We start from the raw sequence: 24,632 nt of genomic DNA, 5'->3' as shown, positions 1-24,632 counted from the left end.
CACTTTGTTATTGACACCTGTGATGGAATAAAAAAACACATTTGTAATGTCGCAACACTAACGATTTTTCTCTGCCTCATTTCACTGCCATTACAAGCTATCTTGCCATCTGTAGGCCTCTGTAGTATCGTCAACAGCTCAGCCACATCTATCACCTTCTGATCCTTATCATGACAAGTCCTCTTCATTCTGTGTGTGGGTGTACACTACCTGTTCAGTGTGTCTTATTAATACTGTTTCTCTTGGTATTTTCTATTCTTTGCTCAGATATGAGCTTCAGCTCTCGCTCAGAAAATGAAATAGTACCGGGCACTACTGTATGGCAGAGCATACAGTGCAGTTGATCAACTTACACAAGACCGGTTCGATTTAATAACTAAATAACTCAACTAAATAATCTTATCCAAATGATTGAACACGCTGTGCTGTACAACTCCGTTTAACAGTTTACCATGTGCCTGTCCCATCTCATGTGGTTTGGGTCAGTGATAACAGCAAATGCCAGCAGACAGTAACGGGCCAAGGAGTAATCGTCATCTAATCACAAACTTCAGCCTCAGCTCCTGCGGAACACGGACTTGCCCCATCAGTGAGGAGCTCACTCTATTACTTGGGTTGGTGGCGCCACCTAGTGACTACACAGACAAGTCTGGGTGCTTCAGTCTAAGGAGATTGTGGGACCTGCAGTTATAGCATGATATGATATCAGTTATTTTCACAGGTTATTGGCATCCACAGAATGCAGTTAATACAGGTAGACATTCAGCAAAACGGTACCCACACAGAGACACATACAACCCAGTTCTATGCTTGTCTACAAGTGGTATATACACCACACTTTATTGCAAATAAAAAAAGTGAGAGAAAAAAGATAACTGCTCCTCAACGAAGCTTAGCCTTTCACTGGTACATTAGGAGAAAATGAGATTCATCAGGAAGAGACTGCAAATAACAATGGGACACTTTTTTTTGTCTTTCACCAAGCAGAGCATACTGTAATGAATCTATGGACATGACATAATCCTCTAGAAGTACATACAAAACAAAACAATAAAATGATCATGTCCCCTGCACAGTCCCTCCCTGGCTCCTGAGCCCAAGGTGACCTTATCCGCCCCCATCTGAAGACCAGAACGTTTAAATAAAACACCAAAAGGTGGAAAGAAAACACACAAACACAAGAAGTTGAAAACTAGAAGACTAATATTTTGGTCCCACTTTGGTGTCCTCTTCTGAAAAATACACAAATAGGTAATTGAGAAAAGCTTTTACGACAGCATTTCAGTATTCACATGGTCACACGTTTCCGAGTCATTCACGTGTCCCTTACTCAATGCTATGGTGCAGTTTCAAACCGGGTTTTATGAACCCAAACAAGCAAGCAAACAAACAGAAAGTACCACACTGCACAACAAGACACTAGGGACAAAGCTGGACATTCTCAGGAAACGCGTTTTTAACCTAAATGGTCTCTGTAACCATTTTAATCTTACAAGCCTCGGCTTTCAAAAATACACTAAACACCATTTGTGTTTCTATTTTCATCTCCCAGACAAAAAAAAAAAGGTTCAAACTCTGGTCTTTACAAGAACAGAGGTCCAAATTTTAAAAACATAATCGATGAGAATGCAAAAGGCAGGGTCAACAATTGAAAGTGAAAAAAGTGAACTGAAAAAAAAGAGAAAAAAACAAACAAACAAACAAACAAAAAAATAGGCACCGTGAAAGCTGTTGTACTTTTTTTTGTTTTCAGTTTTATAAACCATTTACAGACTACAAAACATTCCATCATAAACAGTTACTGAGAATAACGGGCCATTTCCATGTACAATACGATACGTCAGCATCATGGCCGGGCCTCCTCTGGTTCGGAGACCAGGAAGGAAGGGGGAGCATGGCTTGTGAAATGTGGTGGGTGGGGGTGGATGGAGAGTTTAATCGGGGAGGGGTGGCGCTGGGGAGGGTGGGGGTTGATGGGGAGGCCGTCGGTGTACAGTCGTCTCGGTTATTGGTCCTTCTTCTCAGTCTCTGTCGTCTCCTCTTTCGCCTCGCCCTCCGTCTCCGGGGGAACCTCCTCGTACCTTTCGCAAGAAGAGAGGACACTTCGAATGAGTACAACTGTGATGGACAGTGACGAAGGACAATACGGCTTTCAAGTGACAGGACGGCACCACGACAATTAGTTAGGATGGACATTTGAGTTAGTTTCGCTAAACATAGTCACAAGGGCAATGAGGTCATACACAAAAGACAGGTCTAAAAAGGTCACTTCACAAACAACAATGTGTAGGAAATGTCATCTCCTCTTGCCACCGCAAACAGAAAGGGAAACAGCCAAACGCAAAAGATGGCAAAAATATGAAGTGTCCCACTGTATGGTTGTTGGAGAAATACAACAGAGCCAAAAGAAAGAAAGAAACAAAAATAAAGCTGAATTGTGGGAAGTTGGACCAGGGGAACACAGCAAGCTGAGATGCATACGGCAACATTCAGGTGTGTGGACCGGACCAGTCAGGTGAGTGCGACACACATCAGTGAGAATGACACCTTCACACAGTCTTCCCACCTGGAACCTCTTCAGAGAGGAGGAGGAGGAGGAGGAGGAGGGGCTCTGCTCGAACTGGCACAGGCTGACGGGAGTGAGGAGGAAGCTCGTTGTGAAAGCAGGCTAAGAGAGACTGGCGCCAGGCAGGCAGGGCGCTGGGCAGGGAGACCAGCACGCAGGTGGTGAGATGACAGCCAGAGCACAGCAGGAACACTGGTGGGGGGGTGGGGGGTGGGGGGGGGCATAGAGAACGGCCAAAGCGCTGGCACAAAGGCACAGTGGGACCATTGGCATGAGGAGAGTGGGCACACCAGATCAGGATGAGGTACGACACAAGGATGGGCAAGCTGGCGGCTAGTGGGTGGGTGGGTGGTTATGGGGGCAGCATGAGCTGGTGGGTGATGGTGGAAGCAGGAGGGTGAGTGGAGAGCAGGAGAGGGGGGGGGGGGTGGTCTGGGGCATACCTGCCCTGGTGAGAGGCCCCCTGGAGGGATGGGGACGCGGAGGCCTACATGTTAGCGGGCGTGTGCCGGCGGCGCCAAGGGGGAGAGGGGGGGCCCTGCATGGAGGCGGCCAGGCTGGCCGGGGAGCCCGAGACAGTGGGGTAGTGCGTGAGGCGCGGGGTGTGGGGCAGCACCTCGTCCGCCGACTCATAGCTGAGCGCCAGCCAAGAGGAGGAGGAGAAAGAGGGGGAGAGAGAGGGGGAGAGAGGGGGAGAGAGGGGGGAGAGAGAGGGGCAGGAGGAAGAGTAGGTAGAGAAAAGAAGTCCATGAGAGCAGGAAAAAAAGCAGGAGGAGAGAAAGAGGGGTGAGAGAAGAAAGGAGAGATGAGAGAGGGAAGAGATAAAAAAGCAAGCCTTTAAAGATGACTGAAAGAACGCGACAGGAAAGGAGACTGGGGGCCAGCCAGGGGGCAAGTCTAGTCTGGTCACTCAGGATCAAGCAGGGTCCCTCCACCTCATCCCACCTCACCCCACATCACATCACATCACATCCCGCTCTACATCACCAAATATACACAGCTCTGCAACCTTGCACTACAGCAAAACGTTTAGGTTAGTTAGTTAGCTAGTTAGTTAGACACTTATCTTTGAGCGGTTCTATTCTAATTTGGCCATGACCACTTCTTTTAACGCTGAATAGCATTGTGGGGAAACGGGGGTGAGGGTGGGGGGGGGGACTCTGAAAGTCCAGGCGTGGCACGAAGGTCACTGCTTGGCCGTTGCCGTGACTACTATCGTCGCGACCAGTGGCAGTTTTTGGCAGGAGTGTGGGGAATGTTCCTGCGCCCACATCACATGGCCATGCAGGTGCCAGGTGTCCCGCCAGTGCCCTCTGCTGCCCTCCAGAGCTGACACACACACACACACACACACACACACACACACACACACACAAACACACAGACACACACACAGACACACACACAGACACACACACACACACACCTTACCCCCTGGCTGCCCCCTTTGTATTGTTATGACTACTGGTGATGGCTTCCAATCCAATAGAGACCCGCTGTGAGTGTGTGAGTCTGTGTGTGCGTTTGTGTAAGGATGCAAGAGGAAAGGTACAGAGTGATTAAAGCATAGGGTTTATGCATAAACCTAAAGCGAGTGTTGTCTTGTTTGCATGTGTATTTGTGGTAGAGAGAGCGAGAGAGTGACAGAGAGATAGAGAGAGAGAGACTGACTGAGAGAGACTGACAGAGAGAGGGAGAAAGAGAAGTATGAGAAGTATGAGAGTGGGCAAATGAGATGGCCTTGTGCGCCTACAAGGAGTTTACTGTACAACGTACTACATCAGTGTGAGGTACTGGGTGTGATTGAGAGACCAATAAACAAAGAAATAAAGACAAAAATATATGAAACAGAAAGAAGAAAACATATTATGAACATATGATATGAATTATGGAGAAGGGAAAAACGACTGCACACTGTGGCCAAACCACCATTCGGATAGTTAACTGTGGAAGACCGGAATACCACAGCTCTCACAGGTCAGATAGCCATGCACATTATTATAGCTTTCATCAACCACAAGAAAATAAAATTAAACCACTCTTTCAGGCCCAAATGGTTGGAAGTGACCAACTTCAGATATCTGCAATTTTATTTAATGGCTGATTCAGGTGCAGATGTAAAAGGAGGTCCACCAAAGGATGGAGGCTTATAAAACCCACCACCATTCACACATTAAACTCAATGGTGTCTCAATTTGCTGATGTACTGGATATACCTAAGCCAGTAGAGTAACTAAGACAGTAGACAGGCCCACAAATACATAGTGACATTAATGCAGGAGCCTGATAAAAGACGAAAGCTGAGGAGATACCTGAACATGTCTGTCAATTCTCCTTTAAGCAGGGCCACCACCACTGGGAATCCCACACAGGCTGGCACCAGGTACAAGAGGGCAGGCTGGAGGAACACACACACACACACACACACACACACAAATCAGTTAAGAACTGAAAGATTGAGAATGCACAATGGGAACTGATCTACAAAAGCAGTCAGAATCAGTTCACTGTTAAATATACTACCGTAATTTCCTAACTATTAGCCGCGGCTTATATATTGATTTTGCAAAATTAAAATTTAACTTGCATTAAACACGACCCTGCGGCTTATACACAATGTGGCTAATACACAGGAAATTACTGTAAATGGCAGTATAGACAAGACCCAAACACTATAAATTAACGTCCAAAAACTAAAACATTTCAGAAAGCATACACAGGGTATCAGCTAAATATGTCCAAAATGCAAAATGGAACACTCAAAAATGAGGAAAAAAGATGTGGAATATAACTTTCTCGATTTCTGTTGTTTCTCTTCCTCTTACCTGGGCATGTTTATAAGTATGCATGACAAAAATGGTGAGGCCCAGACCAAAGATGTAAGCCAGGAAACTAGTATAGAAGTAGGTCCTGGAGTTCTTCTTTAAACTATGGGAGACACACAGATACACAGATAGTTCAGATACAATACATTATGTACATATATACAATATGAGGCCCAAGTATTATGACAGCTTATGGGACCATCAGCACACTCCTCCCGCCCTCCACACACACACACACACACACACACACACACACACACCACACAAATACGTCTTACAGTATATCAGTCTTACCTAACATCAAAACGAAGCAGCAATGCAATAAAGATGCCTGGGAAATGAGGAAAAAGTAGACAGAACAGTGTTACTCAGGATGCCAAGCTAGATACAGAATGAATGAGTCACCAGAACAGCTCCCAGTAGCACAAGAGATAGCGCCCTATAACAAGAGAGATGTTACAGCACCCTCTAGTGGTTAGACCCACAGCCAAAAGTGGCCAAAGGCAGGTGCACAGCTTATTTCATCATGTTTGGCTTAACAACCTAATTAAACAAGTCTAGCTGCCTATTTATTTTACACAACAATAAAAGACAAGTTTCCCTTCAAACTGATAGTGCCAGGACATTACCGAAAGGGATGGTGACGTATGATCCGTGTTGCGAACTCACCTGGGATGACGATATCGCCCAGGCCGAGCATGGCGAAGTTACTGGCGTCCAGCCCCCTCTCCAGGAGGTCCTGAGGGAAGACCACTGGCAGGACACAAAGGAAAAGATAAGACCGGCCGTTTGATTAACTCTCTCTGCTCCCACTGTAAACTCCTAAAGGGCTACTCAGACATGCGCCATCTGGGACAGAATTTATTAAATCGCAGCTTATAACACATTTATGCTAAGCTTTCAGCAACTGTTGAAATGTGGATGGAAGACAGTACACTGCAGTGTAAATATTATATGCCTGTATTGTGTGTATGTGTGTGTGTGTGCGCGCCTGAGTGTGTTTGTGTGTAAGTAGAGAATGGAGAATGGATTTGTCTTTCTGTATTCTATTGTCAAGCACTTTGGCTCACTTTCCAATAGTTTTCTATACCTCACACCAGCAAATTTTACATAACGGTATCTTCAACTACTTTGTAATTTATGCATTACATGTCTACAGACAGCTAATCTACCAGGTATCTAATCTCACGATCTCGGTAGAGGTGCCATGTTTGTGATACAGAGGGTTTCAAGGGTTATGACAGTAGCCACACTGATAAAGCTCTTGCCTCATTAAAACAACTACTAGGGACAAGAAGCCCATAACTATTATATGTCTTGAATCAATATTTGCCATTTGTGATAAGAGCTGATTAGAAACAAATCATCAGAATAAAACACTCACACTTGATGGGCGCCTCAAAGGACTTTGCCACTGTAACCATGACATTTGTGCCAAAAACCTGCACGGACAAAAACACACAAAAGAGAAAACGAAAGCTTGTGTTTACTCAGAATCAACAGCTGGCTGGGCAGAGAGTCAGCACACACACTGGATGACCTGCGAGGTGCCGACAGACATGCAACATCTATCAGAGCACAGCTGAGGTGGAAAGTCCAGGTTCGGAGAAGAGGAAGGAAGCCACCACAGCGTTCCGTGGTCAGCCGTTTGCACTATCTTAACGGTCAGAGGCATGTTTGCCAGGTTTGTGCAAGCGCTGAGTGAGATTAGCTGGAGGAGGTGGGTACAGTATGTTGTAATAGTGTCGTGATGAAGCATTTAACTGCACTCTGAACCTGACTATTCTTTTCACGCTATTCACTTTGCCAGCTCTCGCTCTCTTCCTCTCTCACAAGACACATGCACAAACCAATCCCTCAAATTCTAACAAATACTCTCATAAACATGCATAACTAAAAACAAAACCCACTCACCCAAAAGACGTCATAGACGAACAGGCCTCCCAAAAGGATGCAGCCTGTGCTGACATTATTCAGGTGAAGCAGCTCAACACCATTCAGAGCAAAGGCCAGTCCAAACAGGTTATTGGCCACCCAATGCTGTGGAGCACATAAGCACGCACACACGCATACAGATTTAATGCCAGAGCTTTAAAATCATTGCAACTTGTAAAACCACAATGCCTGGAAAGCATTTAAGAGCTATCTAATTGAACTTTAGAAATGTAGGTACGCACATTGCCACTGATGTCTGATCATTAAAAACCTTTTTATCCATCTTTGAACAATTTGATAACATTGCTAAAAGTTTTGAGTTAAAGTTCTTTCAAGTATTTTTTCTATACTGTGTTAATGCACCACACAACCCCAGCAACACAAAGATGATCTAACATGACATTAAAAAAATAAATCTTCAAACATTAAAAATGGCAAAAATCTGCTTCAGAAAAACCAAAAATGGTCAGAGAGGAGACATGGTTAAAGACTATGTTACCTTTTTGAGGACGTACCAGACCCCAACAACAGCACTGATAGCCAGACAGAAGAGATCCCTGGTGTCAAACTCATAGTTGACAATCTCTGAGTGGACAGAGGCACAATGACATGTCAGGGTTTGCTTTTCAAGCGGTGTTTACTTTTAGCTGTTAATTTTGCAAGAAGATGTGCTTAATGGCACTATGGCTAAAAGTTAAAAAAAAAGCAAAGTCAAGAAAATGGATAATTGAATAATAATAGTGTGACAAAAAGCACAGGAATTAGCAATTACGGCAAACAAAAACATGTCACATATAGTATAAAGATACCCACCATGTGATTTGATGGAGAGGATGAGAGAAAAGGGAAGATACTAAGTACATTTTGTCAGAGAGAAAGGCTAGAAACAAAGAGAGACAGAAAAGAGAGAGAGAAAAAGAGAGATGGAGAGAGATGTGCTCACCCTCTTTGCTCTCCCCTGTGCCCTGGGTGAAGAGGAGCTGATATTGCTTATTGGGCACACTGGCTGGGACCACTCTGTTCATGAAGGGACTGACAAGAGAAAGAAGATAATGACTTATGAGAGCCAGGAAAACACAAAAACTCAAAAGACAAAAAAAGAAAGAAAAGAAAACGAAAACGGTGCCGCCAGGCAGAGGACGACTTCCACACATCACAATACAATTAGCCTGTCACGCTACCAGCCTCTTGTGGTGCAAAAGGAGAACCATTCTGAAGCCGGTCTTACCTCATGGTGTGAGACAGAGCCAGGATCCCCAGCACAAAGAAGTACATTGATAGCAGCAAGTTAATATACTCTTGTGAGAAAACCTATAACAAAAACACACACAGAGAGAGAGAGAGAATGTTCTTAGAAAACAAACGTGCTGCATACTGCCTTGGAGCTCATGTTGTTTATATCTGGTGCTGATAAATCATGTCTGACATTTCTTTGGCCAAACTCAGCAAATACGGATCAGCTGGCCCAAGACCAAACGTGCTTATAAAATATGCCATTACAAGACAGAGAACAAGAAGAAAGATGTTTTTTACACCATCAAAAACCAGGATACCTTCATTCTCCAGGATTCCTGTAATTATTACCTCTGTAATTACATTTTATTCACAAAAGACCCCACCACATTATGAAATAACAAGACTGGCCTTGAAGACAACAGATGCAATGAGGGCCTCATGGTATTTCTCTCTTTCAGGTATCACAACCATATGATTGGTTATCAGCAAAGATTCTAGAACAGAGCAAGATGGATCACTGGCCGGAGAATATGTTGGATTTTTTGAAGTACATTCTAACGCTCCATGGGCGCCATTTTTGTAAGCCGAAAAGTAATAAATCGTGCCTTTCACACGGCCAGATCATTACCGAGTAACAAAACAAAACAAAAAACAGCTGGCAACGGCAAAAACAGCTGTTGAGGTGGGTTTATATGATTGGAACTGTGTCAGAAATGTTGCTGAGCTTACCAAAATGGCGCCCTGTACCGTACTTCATTCTTTTGACGCAACTGATCCATCTTGCTCTGTTCTAGAATCTTTGGTTATCAGTGTGAGCAGAGGCAGCTGTGCAGAGCACCACACGTGTAACTTTCACATCGCAGCACAAGATAGAAAGCAGGAAGAGGAAGAATGATGTGTGCCGGGTTTTTTTCTATTCTTAAAACAGGAAGAGTTGGTCTACGTGTCTCTTGTCTGTGTCCACGTAACTCCTTTGATAAAGAAAAGGCTTTCAGGGGGGTATAATTGACTTCACACATCAGGACACACAAGTAGGCAAATCATTGTAACACAAACCCACATAAAGTAACAGATAAGAGACTGTGTTAAAGCTGGATCTTTGGTTCTTTGTTCGGCACTGTGATGGCTGTGGATACAAAACTTAATTTCAAGAGGGCCTTTGTCTAGTTCAGTGCTCTGCATCTGTGCCCCGATGGAAGCCGTTTGGAAAATGTATTCAGGGGGGCGTCTGTGTCAGATGCTACTGGACGTCTAGACTGATTATCTTGACGGCTGTGTATGTGATTCTAATGAGTTTGTTCTTGCAGGTGACTGTTAATATGGTGAAGAATGCAGGGGGAGCAGCACAGCAGGGTGGGTTAAATTGTACTTTAGCAAAGCAACAGCAGGAAGAGGAGAGGCAACAGTTTGCGTATGGTATAGAATCGTTGTTGTGAACAAGTTTATTGTTTATGGTTGCTTAGCAGACGCCTTTATCCAAGGCCCCAAGTATTCAAAACTGCTGACCTGATCCACTGGTTGATCGTGGATGTAAGTGTGGTGTAGTCCAGAGGGTGAATTTAATGTGTGAATGACCAATTCTTCAGTTTTGTCTAAATGTAGTTGAAGGTAATTATCCTGACACCGCTGTAAAAACTGTGAGATTGAGTCTTGATAAGCTGTGATGCTGTCATTGAGTAGTCCTACAATGGCAGTGACAACTAGCATATCTGTAGTAAGTGTAGACTGGTAATGAATGGGCTGTTGCAGTTGTTGGTGTAGTGTTCACCTCACCTTGAAGAAGAGATACAAGCCAAAGAGGGTGCAGCTGGCTATGATGGGAAAGCGTGCGGCATCTCTGCTTGTGATGGTCTCTGGCATGTCTGAGGAGTTCTATTGGGAAAGAGAGGCAAGAGAGAGAAAAAAATGTAGTGGTTACAGGTTACCTACATGCTACAGCTAAGATGGTGCCTATTCATGCAAATGAACGAAAACCTTTGAGTGGGAAAGCCCGAACACACAAGAACCAGCCCTGTTTCAGAGAAGGGTGAACACGATTGCTTTGCCATGAAGGCTTGTGTACACCAGTTTGTTTCGGAAGCTTTTTGGTTATTAATAGATGAGAGTATTTCAAGCTAGGCATGACTGAGTGGTAGAGAGTAATGTGTTGGAGTGACCTGAGGATTTATGGGTAAAATTAGCGAGCCCCCACAAAGGAATTAAGTCAATCTAAAAATGGGTCAGCACTTATAACCTACTCTGGGCAAACAGGGAATCTTCTCTCATATTGACAGCTTTTTACTTAGTCATATAAAATGTCTTGATTTGTTATGTGCCACCCAGATGGCACATTTCACTAAAGTGTACAAATATCCACTTCAATGTACAAGTGTGGGCTGAGAGGACTGCTATTAAAAAGGTAACATTATATCACACCAAGTGTAGGCCTAATTCATTTTGTGAAGCAATGGCAAGAGGTCAACATGTTGACAGTATGTTGTTCTACTCAATATTGCAGCGTGACGGCCTGTATCGAAGGACAGCTGACACGGATAAATAGACTTGACTTGACTCTGAAGTGTAATTTCCGTTATTCACCTGTCGAAAAACGTATTAATTAAGACGCTCGAATGACATGACCACGGATAATGAGTGAAACTGAGACAGCATGAAGAAGACATGTGAACGCTGTACTATCGGTTTAAAATACTCACTCGGTACTCGTAACCATTTTCGCCGGCAACCCCCTACGGATAAAATAAGTGTACACAAACAATTTTAGAGAAACGCTGCAGAAGGTTAAGTCAGGTGCAATACTTGAGGTGAAACAAGCCACGCTCAGGCACGAGGGATACAAGATGGAGAGGCTCGCGGATGCGGTGAGTAAACTCAGAAGCTCGCATATAACGTTAGTTAGGCCAATACCACATTCACTGACTGGTAAACGCTGTAATTACAACATCAAGCTGTTATCAACATTCACAAAGGATGTGTTTAACCCTCTGAACCATGCATCACCAAGCGAATGAAAGTTAACGAGTCACGTTACACCAATATCTACTCAACAAGTCATCCATCCGATTCAGAAGCGAGCACACAAATCCCATCTTGTTACTTTTCAGAGACGGGAGCTGATGTTGACACACAGGAGTCAGCCTTCTCACAACGGTAGTGTTGCAAATCATTCATTTCACTCTAATCAACACTAGCTGCAGTTAGCACCACATGCGAACCATAGGGTATAATTTTGTTTTACTACATTTATTGCCTATTTTAATTTCATGCCTAATGTGCATTTTGTCATGTCAGATTAGGCCTAACTTTATCGTTAAGTTAGCAAGAGCTAACGTTAACTAAGGATAGCTCTCAACATCTGCAATGATCCGTGAAATCGCTTCATATCAGCTGGCAAGCCATCCAGCTGTTGGAATGACGATCTCATTCTGCTAACGTTCAACAGCAAGCTAGCATCCTCAAAACAAACGTTAAAGTTAGCTAACGTTAACGTTTTGCTACCTAGCAGCGCATTAGCAGTCAGTGGGTTAATGAATGGCTAACGTTAGCTACACAGCTGTCAGACCAAATCTATCAATTACGTTTAAAATGTTACTTTACGCGTGCTGTTGTTTCACGTTAAAACGCAAAGGAGGTGAACCCTCAAGTAAATTAACAGAACATCACAAGCATTATTCCACAACTCATAAATCAGTTACAGCTAAGTTAGCTAGCTTGCTACTTGGATTGTGTCAAACAATTCATATCTAACTAAATTACCTTGCTCTTTGAGCATGTGACAGAGCGTAGGGCACCAAAGAAGATGGGCAGCAGGGCCATGAATACAAGGCTGCCATATGCCAATGCTGTGCCTTCGGGTGTTGCAACGAACTTGGCCACTGTTCCATTGACATCAGTTCCATTTGTGTCGGTAGCATTCAAGCTGTCCAGAGCCGGTGAAGTTTCAGTCGGGGCTGCCGATCCTTGGTCGACATCTGCCATGTTTGCTGTAATGTCAAGCGTCGGAAAACTATGAAAGCTGGTGTGTTCACCCGAGCAATGCGAGGGTAGTCGATGAGTTCGCAAACACTACCTGTTCGACATCAATATTGGTTCTTTTTTCTCATAAGGCCACGTTTCCTAACTGTCTCCGGGAATTGTCATCTTCTTCGCTACCTAACCCACAATATAGGTTTCCCCAGCGCCATCTATCGTTCTGGTGTCAATCAGTTAGAGCAGCAAAAGAGTGGATTTTCATGGGTGTTAAAGTCATATTAGGCAGTAGTGGACCAGATGTGTTGGAAGGAGACCTTGTGGGGGCCGTTATTGACAGTCTTTATAATTTTCTGCATTGCTGTTAGAGTGCTGTTTGATGATAGGATGCTTCTTTAACCAAACGAGCAAACCAATACAAATCATGCAACAGCTGCAATGGCCTACCATGTCCGTTTTTTGGCTTCCTTCTTCATGAAAATGGTTTGTTAGGATTGTTATGCAAGATTTAATAAATGTATCATATCATAAAAATATTGCCTATTGCACAATTTGCCTTTCCTACCCAAAACACATGAGGGAGCACATCAGCACTCAGCAGGCCCAATCTGGCCCCCGGGCCTTATGTTTGACATCCCTGTTTTAGGCAGAGGCCTAGCCTACATCATGTAGACTTAGGCCTACTGCTCAACAAAATGTTACTAATTAACGATTATCTCTATAAATACGATAAGCCTTATTGAATGTTCTCAGTGGCTCAAAGTTAAAATCATAAATATCTCCAGATGATCATACATGTAAAATGTCCATAATTAATGTTGCCACAAAATGGCAGTAGGCTATTCAGTTTCAAAACTATTTTATTATGTACAATACACAGGTTAATACAGACGCTCTCTGTCATTCACACAAACACACAAACAGGCACACACAAACAGGCACACACACACACACACACACACACACACAGAGTTGTGAACACTTCCATTGCGAATTTGACAAAATATCTTTGTAAACCCAGTTAAAATGCTCAACAAGCCCAGAGCAATTACAATACAATAGAAACCATCTTTCATCCACCCAAATGTTCTTGAAGTGAGACATCACATATACAGTAACAATCGAATACCCGTCTGACCAATACACATGGTCAAAATTGTTTGAGAAAATAAGTGGCACAAACGTTTCAGCCCTCACGACTGCCAGCGAATGATTTGCATGTCTGTTTGCTACCATCTGTTACTTCTGAGGGTATTGCTGAGTTCATATATTCACACTTTACATTAATCCTATTGTGGATTCAGGCAGAATAAGTAGCACCACAAGAGGGAGAATGAGAAGAAATGGCTGCATTAAGGCCTGCAGTTGTCCCGCTGACTTCACCTCCTTCAGTTCCACTTCAATAGGGTAGTGGTCACTAATCTTGAGTATCTGTGGAGGAAGAGGGTATCATGTCATACCAAAACCAAATGTGATTGTTTGATAAAGGGTTTGCTCAAATTAGTAAAAAAAAAAAAAAAAAAGAAGAAATACCCTGCAAGCCTGACTTTTGACTATTGTCTCAATTATCACCCGACACTAAAAGTATATGTGATGTCCAGTCCAGGCAGTTTATGTTAGAGATGTAGCCTAAGTGTAATGTTTGGTGGAAATGTGGTAAATGTGGTGGTGGTAGCATTGTGTGGTTAAGGAACTGGGCTAGCTGGGCTAGCATTCAGAGAGTTGTGAGTTCAATTCCCAGCTTCCACTGTTGTGCCCTTTAGCAATAGGCACTTAACCAGAATTGTTCCAGGGCCAATGTAACAATGTCCTTGTAATGTAGTTGATATAAGTTACTCTGGGAAAAGTATCTGCTAAATGAATGTAAATGTAAATGTAGTCCATCACACATTCACCCAAATATCCACTGCCCCTATGATAAAATAATCAATCAAACACTATTTATCTGCAGTCTGTAGGCCATAATTATGTGAAGATAGAAAGGTGTAGACACAGAAGTGTATGATTGAACATTCTTTCTCAAAATGAGACAGAAAAAGGAAACATTCTCACTTGCTCAGTTGAGATTTGGAATTTCCTTTTGAAGTTGAACACTCGAGCAGAGAGGGGCTCGATAGCTTTCAGGAATTTCTCTCCGTGCACCACAAAGCTGTGTAGAAAAGATCAGCTCTATTAAAAGCACTCCCTTTTTAATTGACAATTTAGTCATTGCTCATGCCACTGCCAGGCACCCTGTTAACCTGAAGTATATAGTCCAAACATATATGAGCAGAGAGATGTACAACTCAAGAATTCCTCCACCACACACACTACTATTCGTTTGGTAGAATGCTCATTTGCTGAGCATCTGAACAAAGCTATCATTACTGAAAAAGGGATTTTGTATCGACCATCAGCTGCTTATTTTTCAGTCAAATAATGTGGTTAATAAGTGAAATAGGTCAGCGGAATAGGGCTAAGGCAAATAAGCTTGACTGTAAGACATTCCATGAATCATTTCCCCATCTTTCCCTAATCAATCCAACCTCATCTCATGGACCCCGGCCCTTACCGATCATAGGCACAGTCAGTCATGTCCGTCACAGTGGTGTCTACATCATCCCTTAACAACCAGAAGAGGCCATTGGTTGCGAATAGTCGGTTGTTCATTCTGTTTTTCCTTGTCACATATCCACAGTCAGCATGGAAGTCACCCAGTAACAATACATTCTGATCATGGGAGAAAGAAATGTTCTTGATGATTGATTGTTAATATAGGCATCAGTAAAAATGTCCCATCTGAGACTATCAAAAGCAGTGGTTCTCAAAGTGGGGTCCGTGACCCATAGCCAAGGGGTCCGCAAAATAATTTGCTTGAAATTATAAAGTTAACATTTTAAAAAGATGATGCTCTTTTCACCCATAAAACAAGCAAATTGTGTCTATTTGGTCCTACCCACATTAACTTGGGATAGTAGTGGACCCGACCACAACTTACGAATGGTTAACTGTTACGGTTACAAGGGGGTCCTCGGAAAATGTTATCCCCTAAAAGGGGTCCTTGGAACCAAAAACATTGAGAACCCCTGATCAAAAGCACAGAAGGTTGAACACCAGAATGGCATGTCCAGTGGGAATCTGCTGAGCCTCACTCCATCTTCCCCATACATAACCCCTTACCTCCACCTTCCATTTTTTCATCATCTCTGTGAAGACGTCAAAGAGTGAATCTAGCTCCTTTAGAGCATTTAGGGGTTCGGCACGGAGTGGAATCAACACAAATTGACCAATCTCTAAAAACAGAGGAAAAGTATAACATGTCAGCTCCATCATATACACGTAATAAGATCTGAGTAAGCAAGTATCCCGTCTCATCTGTTAACATGTAGTAGAACTGTACAAAGCCACTAACTTGTCTTTGGTGCTTTAAAATGTACTATGAAAGGTTCTCGACTGAAGACATCTTCATTTCCCTTCTTTGATTTGGGATACTGATACTTGTCCACCAGTTTAGCAGTTTGGTTTCTGTGACGGAAAAAAACCCAAAAAGCACCCCAATTTTTTTTTTTTTTTTTTTTTTTTAAACCCTGTATCACACACAGAAATGCCCCAGGCTGTAACTGTAACTATGACACACAGAAACGCCCCAGGCTGGATATTGGGTAATACAGTTAGGGAGTGTTAAATGCCAGAACTGACAGTATGTCTGTGAAGATATTTTTAAATTAGTTTTGGATTATATTTTACCTGTATAGAAACACATACTGCTCCTTCTTTTCACTCTGACCCAGGCCTTTACTGGTTACATAGTCATAACTATACTCGTCATATCTGAGGTAAGGAATGTAAAAAAGAAAGGTATACAGATAAATGGGAAAAATTAAAATAAATAGTTATTTTGCTTGGTAAATGATTAGGGATCATACAAAAATCACATTTGAACAACAATACAAGATTTGGGCCAATATATCCAAAGGTGAGAGAAAGGCGTTACCTAGTTTGCATGTACCTATTGAGGGAGGATACCAGTTCACCCATAGCCTTTCCATCCGGGTCCTTCACCTCTTGTAGAAGGCAAACGTCACAGTTCGACAAAATCTGAACATCAGCAAAGAGAGATGTAACTGTATAAGTAATTTCAACCTAAACCTTCTGTATTGTTATAGCACACTGCAGTTAATGTAGGCTACTACAGTGCAACTCAAGTATGTCAGAGTGTAGCTAATTTCAAACCAACTAAGCCACAAGATCTACACTTCAGGTTAACCCAAGTCTGTTCTTTGTCAGCATCGAGAAACAATGACTGAATATGTATATTAAGTATTAACGTGTCTATTCTACCAGACTCGTGAGAAATAATTGCTCACCCTTGTCAGAAGATGCAGGACTCTTGAGTCCGACACTTTGGAGGTGTTGAAATTTTGCACATTGTATGCACATATTTTAAATCCAGAGCTCCTGGTCAAGAAAACGAAGCAAGCTAGACCGAGAAGTAAAAGATACCTCTGGTCTCGTCCCATTTCACCTGTTTAGGAATAAGAAGTAGGGTTACACATTCAAGCCACTATTCTTTTCTCATTACATACAACTTGCACATTTACTGTGTATGGCAGTGGAATGGGCACACTTGGTTACCTGTATTTGTTTCTACAAACCTAGATACCACACACCTCATACTGGATCACAGTACCAATCCTCAGTACATTCATGCACATCTTTATCTACAGTATTTTACTGCTCCTTTAGTCATGTTGATTTGCATTGTATTTTCCTGTTTACATTGTAATGTATGTTGGGTGTGGTGTCTTAAGCTGCTGGGACCTTGAATTTCCCCTTGGGGATCAATAAAGTATCTATCTATCTATCTATCTATCTATCTATCTATCTATCTATCTCTATCTAAATGGATCTCTCATACTTGTACCATTGAGTCAGTTTGAATGCGACAAAACCATACAACAAAGGCGGCACCATTGGCGGTCATTTTACTTTATAATGAAGACCAGTGTATAAAAGACATCAAGGCTCAGTTTTAAAAATGCAATACATTACCCTTTCTTTTACTGAGAAACATGTCAATATTTACATGTCTATATAATCCACAGATTTTGAAGATTCAGAAATCTCACAATGCATTGCATGGAACACTCAGAATAATGTTTGCGCTACTCTAGTGTGACAAGCTCACCAAACTGGTTTTCAGTGTAACAACATGCCATTGTAGGTTAGGCAACCCTCCACTGCCCAAGGTGAGCTTTAGACTGAAATCAATCTAAATATAAGAAAATCTCCTTTATTCTACACTACAGCATTATTTCTTTAAAACAATCAGTAAAACAGGAGCCTTGGCCTTGTCCCATCCTGTACCAGAAAACCCTCTCCTTCCTGTCAAGTTTCTGTCAAGTGGCGAGCTTGCAGACACACCCATGAATGCGTACAGTACAAAAGACGAAAAAAAAGACAAACTCCAAAACATCCCAAGTTTCCTACTTTAGTAAGCACGACATTTCAGAAACACATTCACTCAGACTTATCGTTACCTGTGTTTGAGGGGGTATTTGATCTCACTTTGTTGACTTCCTTTCCCTCTTCACCGTCCGACACAACTTACCTGTTCTTAGAGGTGGAGCCTAACCAAACCCCACCCTTTTTTCCACCAGAGGTTGTCCATTAGCAGCATTCCAGGTGGTCTATTCTGAGACACTTTTTTCCCCTCAACTCAAGGAACATATGCACTCAAAGTTGTCATTTGTTGTTCTTCTTGTTTACACATGTCAATGGCATCAACATTTTTAAGAAAACCCTGTTTCAGCCAAAGCAGCATACCCTACACATCTTAGGAAAAGTTGGTCCAGGTCCAAATGGAAGACAAACATTCACAGTTGTAGTACATTCCTGTGAATTCCTGTGTGTAAACTGGGTTCATTGAACCTGCTAGCGGTGAGCTGGACATCTACTTGTGACTTCTGCCTAAGGCGTGGTCGCGTGGACATGTAGGAACTTGAGTACCTTGTCAGCAACAGTAAGAGCATTGCATTTACTGTGATCTCTCTCTCTCTCTCTCTCTCTCTCTCTCTCTCTCTCTCTCTCTCTCTCTCTCTCTCTCTCTCTCTCTCTCTCTCTCTCTCTCTCTCTCTCTCTCTCTCTCTCTCTCTCTCTCTCTCTCTCTCTCTCTCTCTCTCTCTCTCTCTCTCTCTCTCTCTCTCTCTCTCTCTCTCTCTCTCTCTCTCTCTCTCTCTCTCTCTCTCTCTCTCTCTCTCTCTCTCTCTCTCTCTCCCTCTCTCTCTCTCTCTCTCTCTCTCTCCACATGCAAGGCACAAAAGATGTGGTTCAAATTCTTCACAGGTGGGCACACCATTCAGAATCACTTCTACTACAGTATATCTCAAAGCAAAAAGTGGAATTCAGACTAATCTGTTTGCATAAGCTGTGGCTTATTCTTGTTCTTGTGTGTGTCAGTAGGGACATTGTTATTGTTTTCTCTTTATGGGCATGTACTTCTGTGACTACCTAGCTGACCATGGATGATTAGTCAGTTGCACTTCCCTGTTATGCATATCAAATATATATATAAAAAAACACCATAATACTAATCCCAAAACAGAATTAAAGCATCAGAAGCCAACATTTGAAAACAGAGGAACATACCAAAAGAACACACAGATTGGCAGCTGGTAATGTTTAAATAGAAATTTGTATTTACATCAATATTAACATCGAAGAACAAGAAAAAAACGCAACAGTAATTTACATCCTCAAAGTAGAAATATGTTTTCCACATATTTGTTGTATCTTCCTCTTCAAATCAACTAATGATCAACCATATCAATCCATTCTCGGTTATTGATTTTTTTTTTCAAACAAGGACTAGGGGACAACAAATGTTCTTCTACTTTCTTGAATATACAGTATTCACTTTGAAATAAAAACATCAGACCATTTTCAATTCTAAGCAGTCCTTTCAATGAAATAGCTCTGTAAAAATCAAACCAGTTTTCTTAAAATTACAATCCAGCTCAGCTTGTCTACAATAATTAAAACCCTTTGACCAACGCATAACAGATAACCAATATTCAAATCGACAAACCCAAGAGAGAGCCAGGGGAAATCCACATCATAATCTCTTAATCTCATCTGTCCAAGACAGGAGTACATTATTTGAGAGAAAAAGGAAAATCTTAGAAAAAAAACAAGTCTTTATGGGCCTTTTTCACACCAGTCAATCTCAGCATGAAGACATTGATTCCCAAAACTATTATGCAGCTGAAAACACAACAGAAAACCTCTTTGGATTTTGCCTTTCGTCTGAGTCCGTAGGTTCCTCAAAAATATTTTCAAACAAGTATGAAGGCAAGAAATGAAATACAAATCTAGGAAAAAGAGAGAAAATAGTCGCCCTCAAATGTCTTAACAGACCTGGAGACCAAAAAAAAAATTAAACCTATTCATTCAAGGCAAAATGATTTTCTCATCCATTGCTTCCTATATCAGATCACATCAGACAAAATGAAAATCAAATAACAAAACTAATAAGTTACTGAGGATACAGGTCCGGAATGGTGCGATTCCTCAGACTGTCCTGGAGTCTGAGGCTCTTCAAAATAATGATTTCAGGTTTCCCTCAAGCCCCTAGCAGAAAAACATCTACTCACTGGTCACCCTCCAGTCTAATGGCAAACGCAGTACTGGTACTCACTGTACTTGAGTACTCATTGTGTCCTCCATCAATATAGATTTATATAGATTTTGTAAATATCATCATTCAATGTTTAAAAAGAGACTCTTCGATTCAGCAATTACACTATACTGCACTATATTCAGAAACTGTTGTTGGATGATTAAAATGAAAAAAAAAAAAAGATATATTGAAACATCAGAAATGAAAAGTGCCTTCTGAGGGATAAAAAGGTGGCTTTTTGAAGTTGAGAAAAAATGCCTTTCTGATTTTAAAACCGTCCACTTTCTCCATGTTTTGACATATTGACAATGAAAGCTGTATTGACCTACAACACGGAGTAAGAGAACAAAAAATCATACTTTTAAATATCAAGACTTACAGTCTGTGCAAAAACAGTATGTGACCTACAAAAGCAGATATAGTACATTTTAAGCGTATTTACAATTTGTATTCACAGACGAGAGGGGAAAAAACTCCAATCCTGACATCACATCTAATACTGCAGTACCTTTGAGTAGATGAAGCTCAACATAATGCTTTGTAGAAAACAAAAGCCAAGGGGGAAGATTATTGCTTACATCTGCATAACTAGACAAACTCTGTGCTTTCTGCATTTCCATCTTTTCCCGTCCCCTTCCCCCAAATCAAAACAGACATCCTCATTACCAAGAGGGAAAACTACACCCCTTAAAAAAAACTCTGATTCATTCTCCAATAAGGCTAAAAATGACAGAGAAATATTGCAACAATCCTTTTTGCCATGAGCCAGCTTTTTTTCCCTGTAAAGTGCAATCAACGCCAAATTATTTTCTCTCTGTGTAGTGCCTTCACCCAGCACCAAAAAACAGGGCGTGCCTTCACAAAACCCCGAGCTGGTCACACACACACAGCAAAACATTTATACATTCTAAAATGAACGAGGAGGCTACTTTCTCCTCTGGGTCATTTCGTATATGGGGGGCTGTTTCAGTTAAAACATGTCCTGCTCATATTGTTTGGTCCAGCAGAAACGGTGGCTCTGCGACTCCTCCATACGCTAAGAAACATTGTCAAGAGACTGAAGATCCCACAACACTAGCGATAGCTTCTGAAGACTGATGGCAATACATCTGTATGTGTATGGGTTTATATACAGCTGCATTTCAGTCTCTGCTGTGTGTATGTCACAGTGTCTAAGATTTACAAACAGGTGTGTGTATGTGTGTGTATGGTGTGTGTGTGTGTGTGTGTGTGTGTGTGTGTGTGTGTGTGTGTGTGTGTGTGTGTGTGTGTGTGTGTGTGTGTGTGTGTGTGTGTGTGTGTGTGTGGTATCTGGCCATATGTTTCCAGATGAGGGACCCGGCGAGTAGATAGTCGTGTAGGCCTGCAAGCACCAGAGTCTCTCATATATTGGGGTTCACAGTGTCTCCATTCCTGCACAGCAAGTGTGTATGTCTCAGCAATATTTCTGTGGAAGGAACGGCAGAAGGACAGAAACAGTGAGTGTGTGTAAGCAAGTCTGGAAAGCTTAAACCCCACAACTGATTAATTAACTGAAACATTGCTCACTTTGTCCAACGTGTTCAGTTTATTTCACATTCTATGCTCCAGTAGATGAGACACTCCATTTACAGTTTTTCTCGGATCCACTCCAAGTATATACAGGTACGCTGGCGACTACGCCACTCCGTTCGGTACTGTAGGTCTTGTGTGTAAAGCGCTTTGGGTTGCACTCTGTGCACATTAAATGCGCTATACAAATAAAGTACACATTACTTACTTACTTACCATATAGTTCCTATTTCTATGTATTTAACACTGTGACAAATCTGCACAACTGAACTGGCAATAGTAACTGATACCGTGGCTACACTGTCACAGCTACACACATCAGCAGCACCAGCAGCACCAGCACCAGCACCAGCACCAGCACCAGCACCAGCACACACATCCTCACCTGATCTGGGCCCATGGGCATCCGGCTCATCATCATTGGGTTCATGTTCATCTGGCCGGGCATCTGGCCCATGTGTCCTCCTCCGCCACCATTAGTGCCCATGCCCCCGTTCATCATCATGCCGCCGTACTGCCCCCCGCCACCCTGCTGCGCAAACTGCTGCTGTCCGTAGGACCTGCCGAGGAAGAGAGGAGGCCAGAGTCAGGCTGGCGTGACCACTACCAGCAGATATTCAATGCTCCAACTACACAAAGGATTATTATTGTGGTAAACAAAACCACCTGCGTGATTGCCTCTCTACAAACATCTGGACATCCCTTACCCTTTAGGGAGGACCCCAATTCAACTGTCAATATTTAGACCACATCACAAGGGCAGGAAGCAGAAATAACTCTAATACAAATAGTGCTAGCTCACCCATTGCGACCCATGCCTCCCTGGGCCCAGCCTTTCATGTCGGCCGTCTGGTACATGGGGCCTCCCTGTGGATGCTGTTGCATCATGGGACTCTGTGGAGGTCCGAGGCGGCCTGACATCATGGCATTGGGGGGACTAGAACCAGACGGTGCAAATGAGGGGTCACCCTGCTGGCCCATACCTGGAAGACAAAAATCAACATTCCCTTTTGAGCTCAATTTCTATCATCACATGAACATAAGATGGAACAGTCAATCTTATATTCTCTACAGGTAAAGTTGTAAGGTTCCATTTAAACAGCTTGATGATTAAAAATGTATACCTGATGTCTTCCATGGCTTCCGTTAGTTACATAAATTGTCACATTCTCTGCACACCCCTGCAATTACATTTTCAAACCAGCAGGTGGCGGCACCGTTCCCTACAAGTTGACTTCGAACTCCAACGCAAAAGGCCACAGCATCAACTCTGAATCCTGAGAGATATGACTCATCTCTCCGAGTGCTCTGCTGTATATTGTGTTGGTTAAACCATAGTGCTTCCTTTTCAAGGGCGCCCCAAGGAATCTGTACCCTGAAGGCTACTCCACTTCACTCATTGAACACACAAGCACTTATCCACTTGACTTAACGTCTGATTTCATCAGCTCGCTTTCACCCCTGAGAACATTTCAGGTGTGTGTGGGACAGAGGAAGAGGCCTGCTGACCTTCCCAACACGCAAGATTGTAAATCAAAGGCTGCTGTGTAGCTGCTAATCCAACTTAAAGGATACGCGGAGAGAGTCAGTGTGGTGTCATTCGCGTGAAACTCTGTGAAATTCTCTTCACAGGGATGTGGAGGAACAACGGACCTGCTTCTTAGTATGAAGTGAACACTATTTTCTTACTCCCATCAGCCATACCTACACTGCTAAGTGTAACGTTTGGTGGAAATGTGGTAAATGTGGTGGTGGTAGCATTGTGGTTAAGGAACTGGGCTAGCTAGGCTAGCATGCAGAAAGTTGTGAGTTCAATTCCCAGCTTCCACTGTTGTGCCCTTGAGCAATAGGCACTTAACCAGAATTGTTCCAGGGCCAATGTAACAATGTCCTTGTAATGTAGTTGATATAAGTTGCTCTAGGAAAAGTGTCTGGAAAATGAATGTAAATGTAATGTAGTCTATCTACCCCCTCTAGAGTTACATGCATAAAGCAATGGATGACACAAGGTTGTAACTTTAGATTGTAACTTGATGGCACAAGGTTGTGACTTTATAGATTGTAACTTGATGGCACAAGGTTGTAACTTCATAGATTGTAACTCTATAAAAAATAGAGGATTGAGACGAGACAGAGAAATAACCACAATGCTGTTACTTGCTAGCCACAATTTGATTCACGCTGCTAAGGCAGCCTGGAAACTACTGCCCTAATTTTTGCCTCAGATAGGGGACCAATCACAGAACAGGGGCGAAGCAAGACGATGACATCCGTGGCGCGCAATCAACGGATCTGGGCATTTTTTCAAATACGAGAAAAAGAATGTTTGGTTCCCAGACCACGTCTCATTGAGAAGTGGTAGCGCTAGCCAGGCTAGTTACTTACCATAGTTCCCTCCGTAACCAAACTGCTGTTGTCCGGCCTGGCCCATAGGGGGCCCACCCATGGGTGCGTCCATGCCCGTGGGGGCGGTGACGTTGGGCGGCGGGCTGAAGCCTCCGGCGGCGGCGGCTGCCGCGGCCGCCTGCTGCTGCTGCTGCTGCATGAGCATCATCATCCTCTGCCGGCGCATCTGCAGCGTCATCATCTCCCGGCTGCGCTGGGCCAGCATCTGAGCATTCAGGAAGCCCTGCTGACCCACGGGAGGAGAGAGGGAGAGAGGGAGAGAGGGAGGAGACAAAAGGAAGAGGAGAGGAAAAGAAGAGAAGGAGTAGGAGGGAGAAGGGAAGAGGGTAGAAGAGAAGGGATGAAAAGGAAGAGGAGAGGAGAGGGATGACCGAGTGAGAGTAAAGAAGCATAGAAGAGGATGAGGAAGAGGATGATGATGATGAAGATTGAGGTGGGGAACAAGAGAGAAAATAGGTTCCTTTTAAAACACATATTCCTCAATGCACCA

General features: G+C 42.9%; 3 protein-coding genes across 9 annotated transcripts in view; all 3 read right to left on the bottom strand.

Annotated features, from left to right (window-relative positions):
* Positions 1–810: 810 nt before the first annotated feature.
* hm13 (histocompatibility (minor) 13) lies at positions 811–12,720 on the bottom strand. Of its 2 annotated transcripts, XM_062541526.1 has the most exons (13): positions 12,316–12,720; positions 11,256–11,288; positions 10,336–10,434; positions 8,555–8,637; positions 8,270–8,358; positions 7,826–7,911; positions 7,306–7,431; positions 6,776–6,833; positions 6,061–6,144; positions 5,686–5,722; positions 5,392–5,494; positions 4,879–4,964; positions 811–2,081 (listed from the first exon to the last, which is right to left on the bottom strand). In XM_062541526.1, exons 1-13 carry the CDS (start codon positions 12,535–12,537, stop codon positions 2,006–2,008), a joined length of 1,182 nt encoding a protein of 393 aa, XP_062397510.1. In that variant the 5' UTR covers positions 12,538–12,720; the 3' UTR covers positions 811–2,005. The 2 variants fall into 2 exon arrangements, with proteins under 2 accessions (XP_062397510.1, XP_062397511.1); XM_062541527.1 differs by lacking the exon at positions 11,256–11,288.
* A 650-nt stretch (positions 12,721–13,370) lies between these two features.
* On the bottom strand, positions 13,371–18,125 carry LOC134087782 (deoxyribonuclease-1-like). 2 transcript variants are annotated; one of them, XM_062541524.1, is made up of 9 exons: positions 18,048–18,125; positions 16,875–17,032; positions 16,502–16,605; positions 16,255–16,338; positions 15,920–16,032; positions 15,688–15,800; positions 15,080–15,237; positions 14,581–14,677; positions 13,371–13,959 (listed from the first exon to the last, which is right to left on the bottom strand). In XM_062541524.1, exons 2-9 carry the CDS (start codon positions 17,025–17,027, stop codon positions 13,807–13,809), a joined length of 975 nt encoding a protein of 324 aa, XP_062397508.1. In that variant the 5' UTR covers positions 17,028–17,032; positions 18,048–18,125; the 3' UTR covers positions 13,371–13,806. The 2 variants fall into 2 exon arrangements, with proteins under 2 accessions (XP_062397508.1, XP_062397509.1); XM_062541525.1 differs by having other exon boundaries at positions 16,517–16,605.
* A 3,275-nt stretch (positions 18,126–21,400) lies between these two features.
* LOC134087781 (nuclear receptor coactivator 3-like) overlaps positions 21,401–24,632 on the bottom strand; it is a 71,406-nt gene continuing 68,174 nt past the window's right edge. For 4 of the 5 annotated variants that reach the window (XM_062541519.1, XM_062541518.1, XM_062541523.1 and 1 more), the window contains 4 exons: positions 24,122–24,368; positions 22,539–22,719; positions 22,122–22,296; positions 21,401–21,632 (listed from right to left, as the gene is read on the bottom strand). In XM_062541519.1, coding sequence (XP_062397503.1) covers positions 21,621–21,632; positions 22,122–22,296; positions 22,539–22,719; positions 24,122–24,368 — 615 coding nt within the window. In that variant the 3' untranslated portion in view covers positions 21,401–21,620. The remainder of the gene's footprint in view (positions 21,633–22,121; positions 22,297–22,538; positions 22,720–24,121; positions 24,369–24,632) is intronic. The other variant, XM_062541522.1, reaches the window with a different exon arrangement.

Source organism: Sardina pilchardus, chromosome 7 (assembly GCF_963854185.1).
Source record: "Sardina pilchardus chromosome 7, fSarPil1.1, whole genome shotgun sequence".
Taxonomy (NCBI): Eukaryota; Metazoa; Chordata; class Actinopteri; order Clupeiformes; family Clupeidae; genus Sardina; species Sardina pilchardus.
This window is presented reverse-complemented; position numbering and strand designations above follow the sequence as displayed.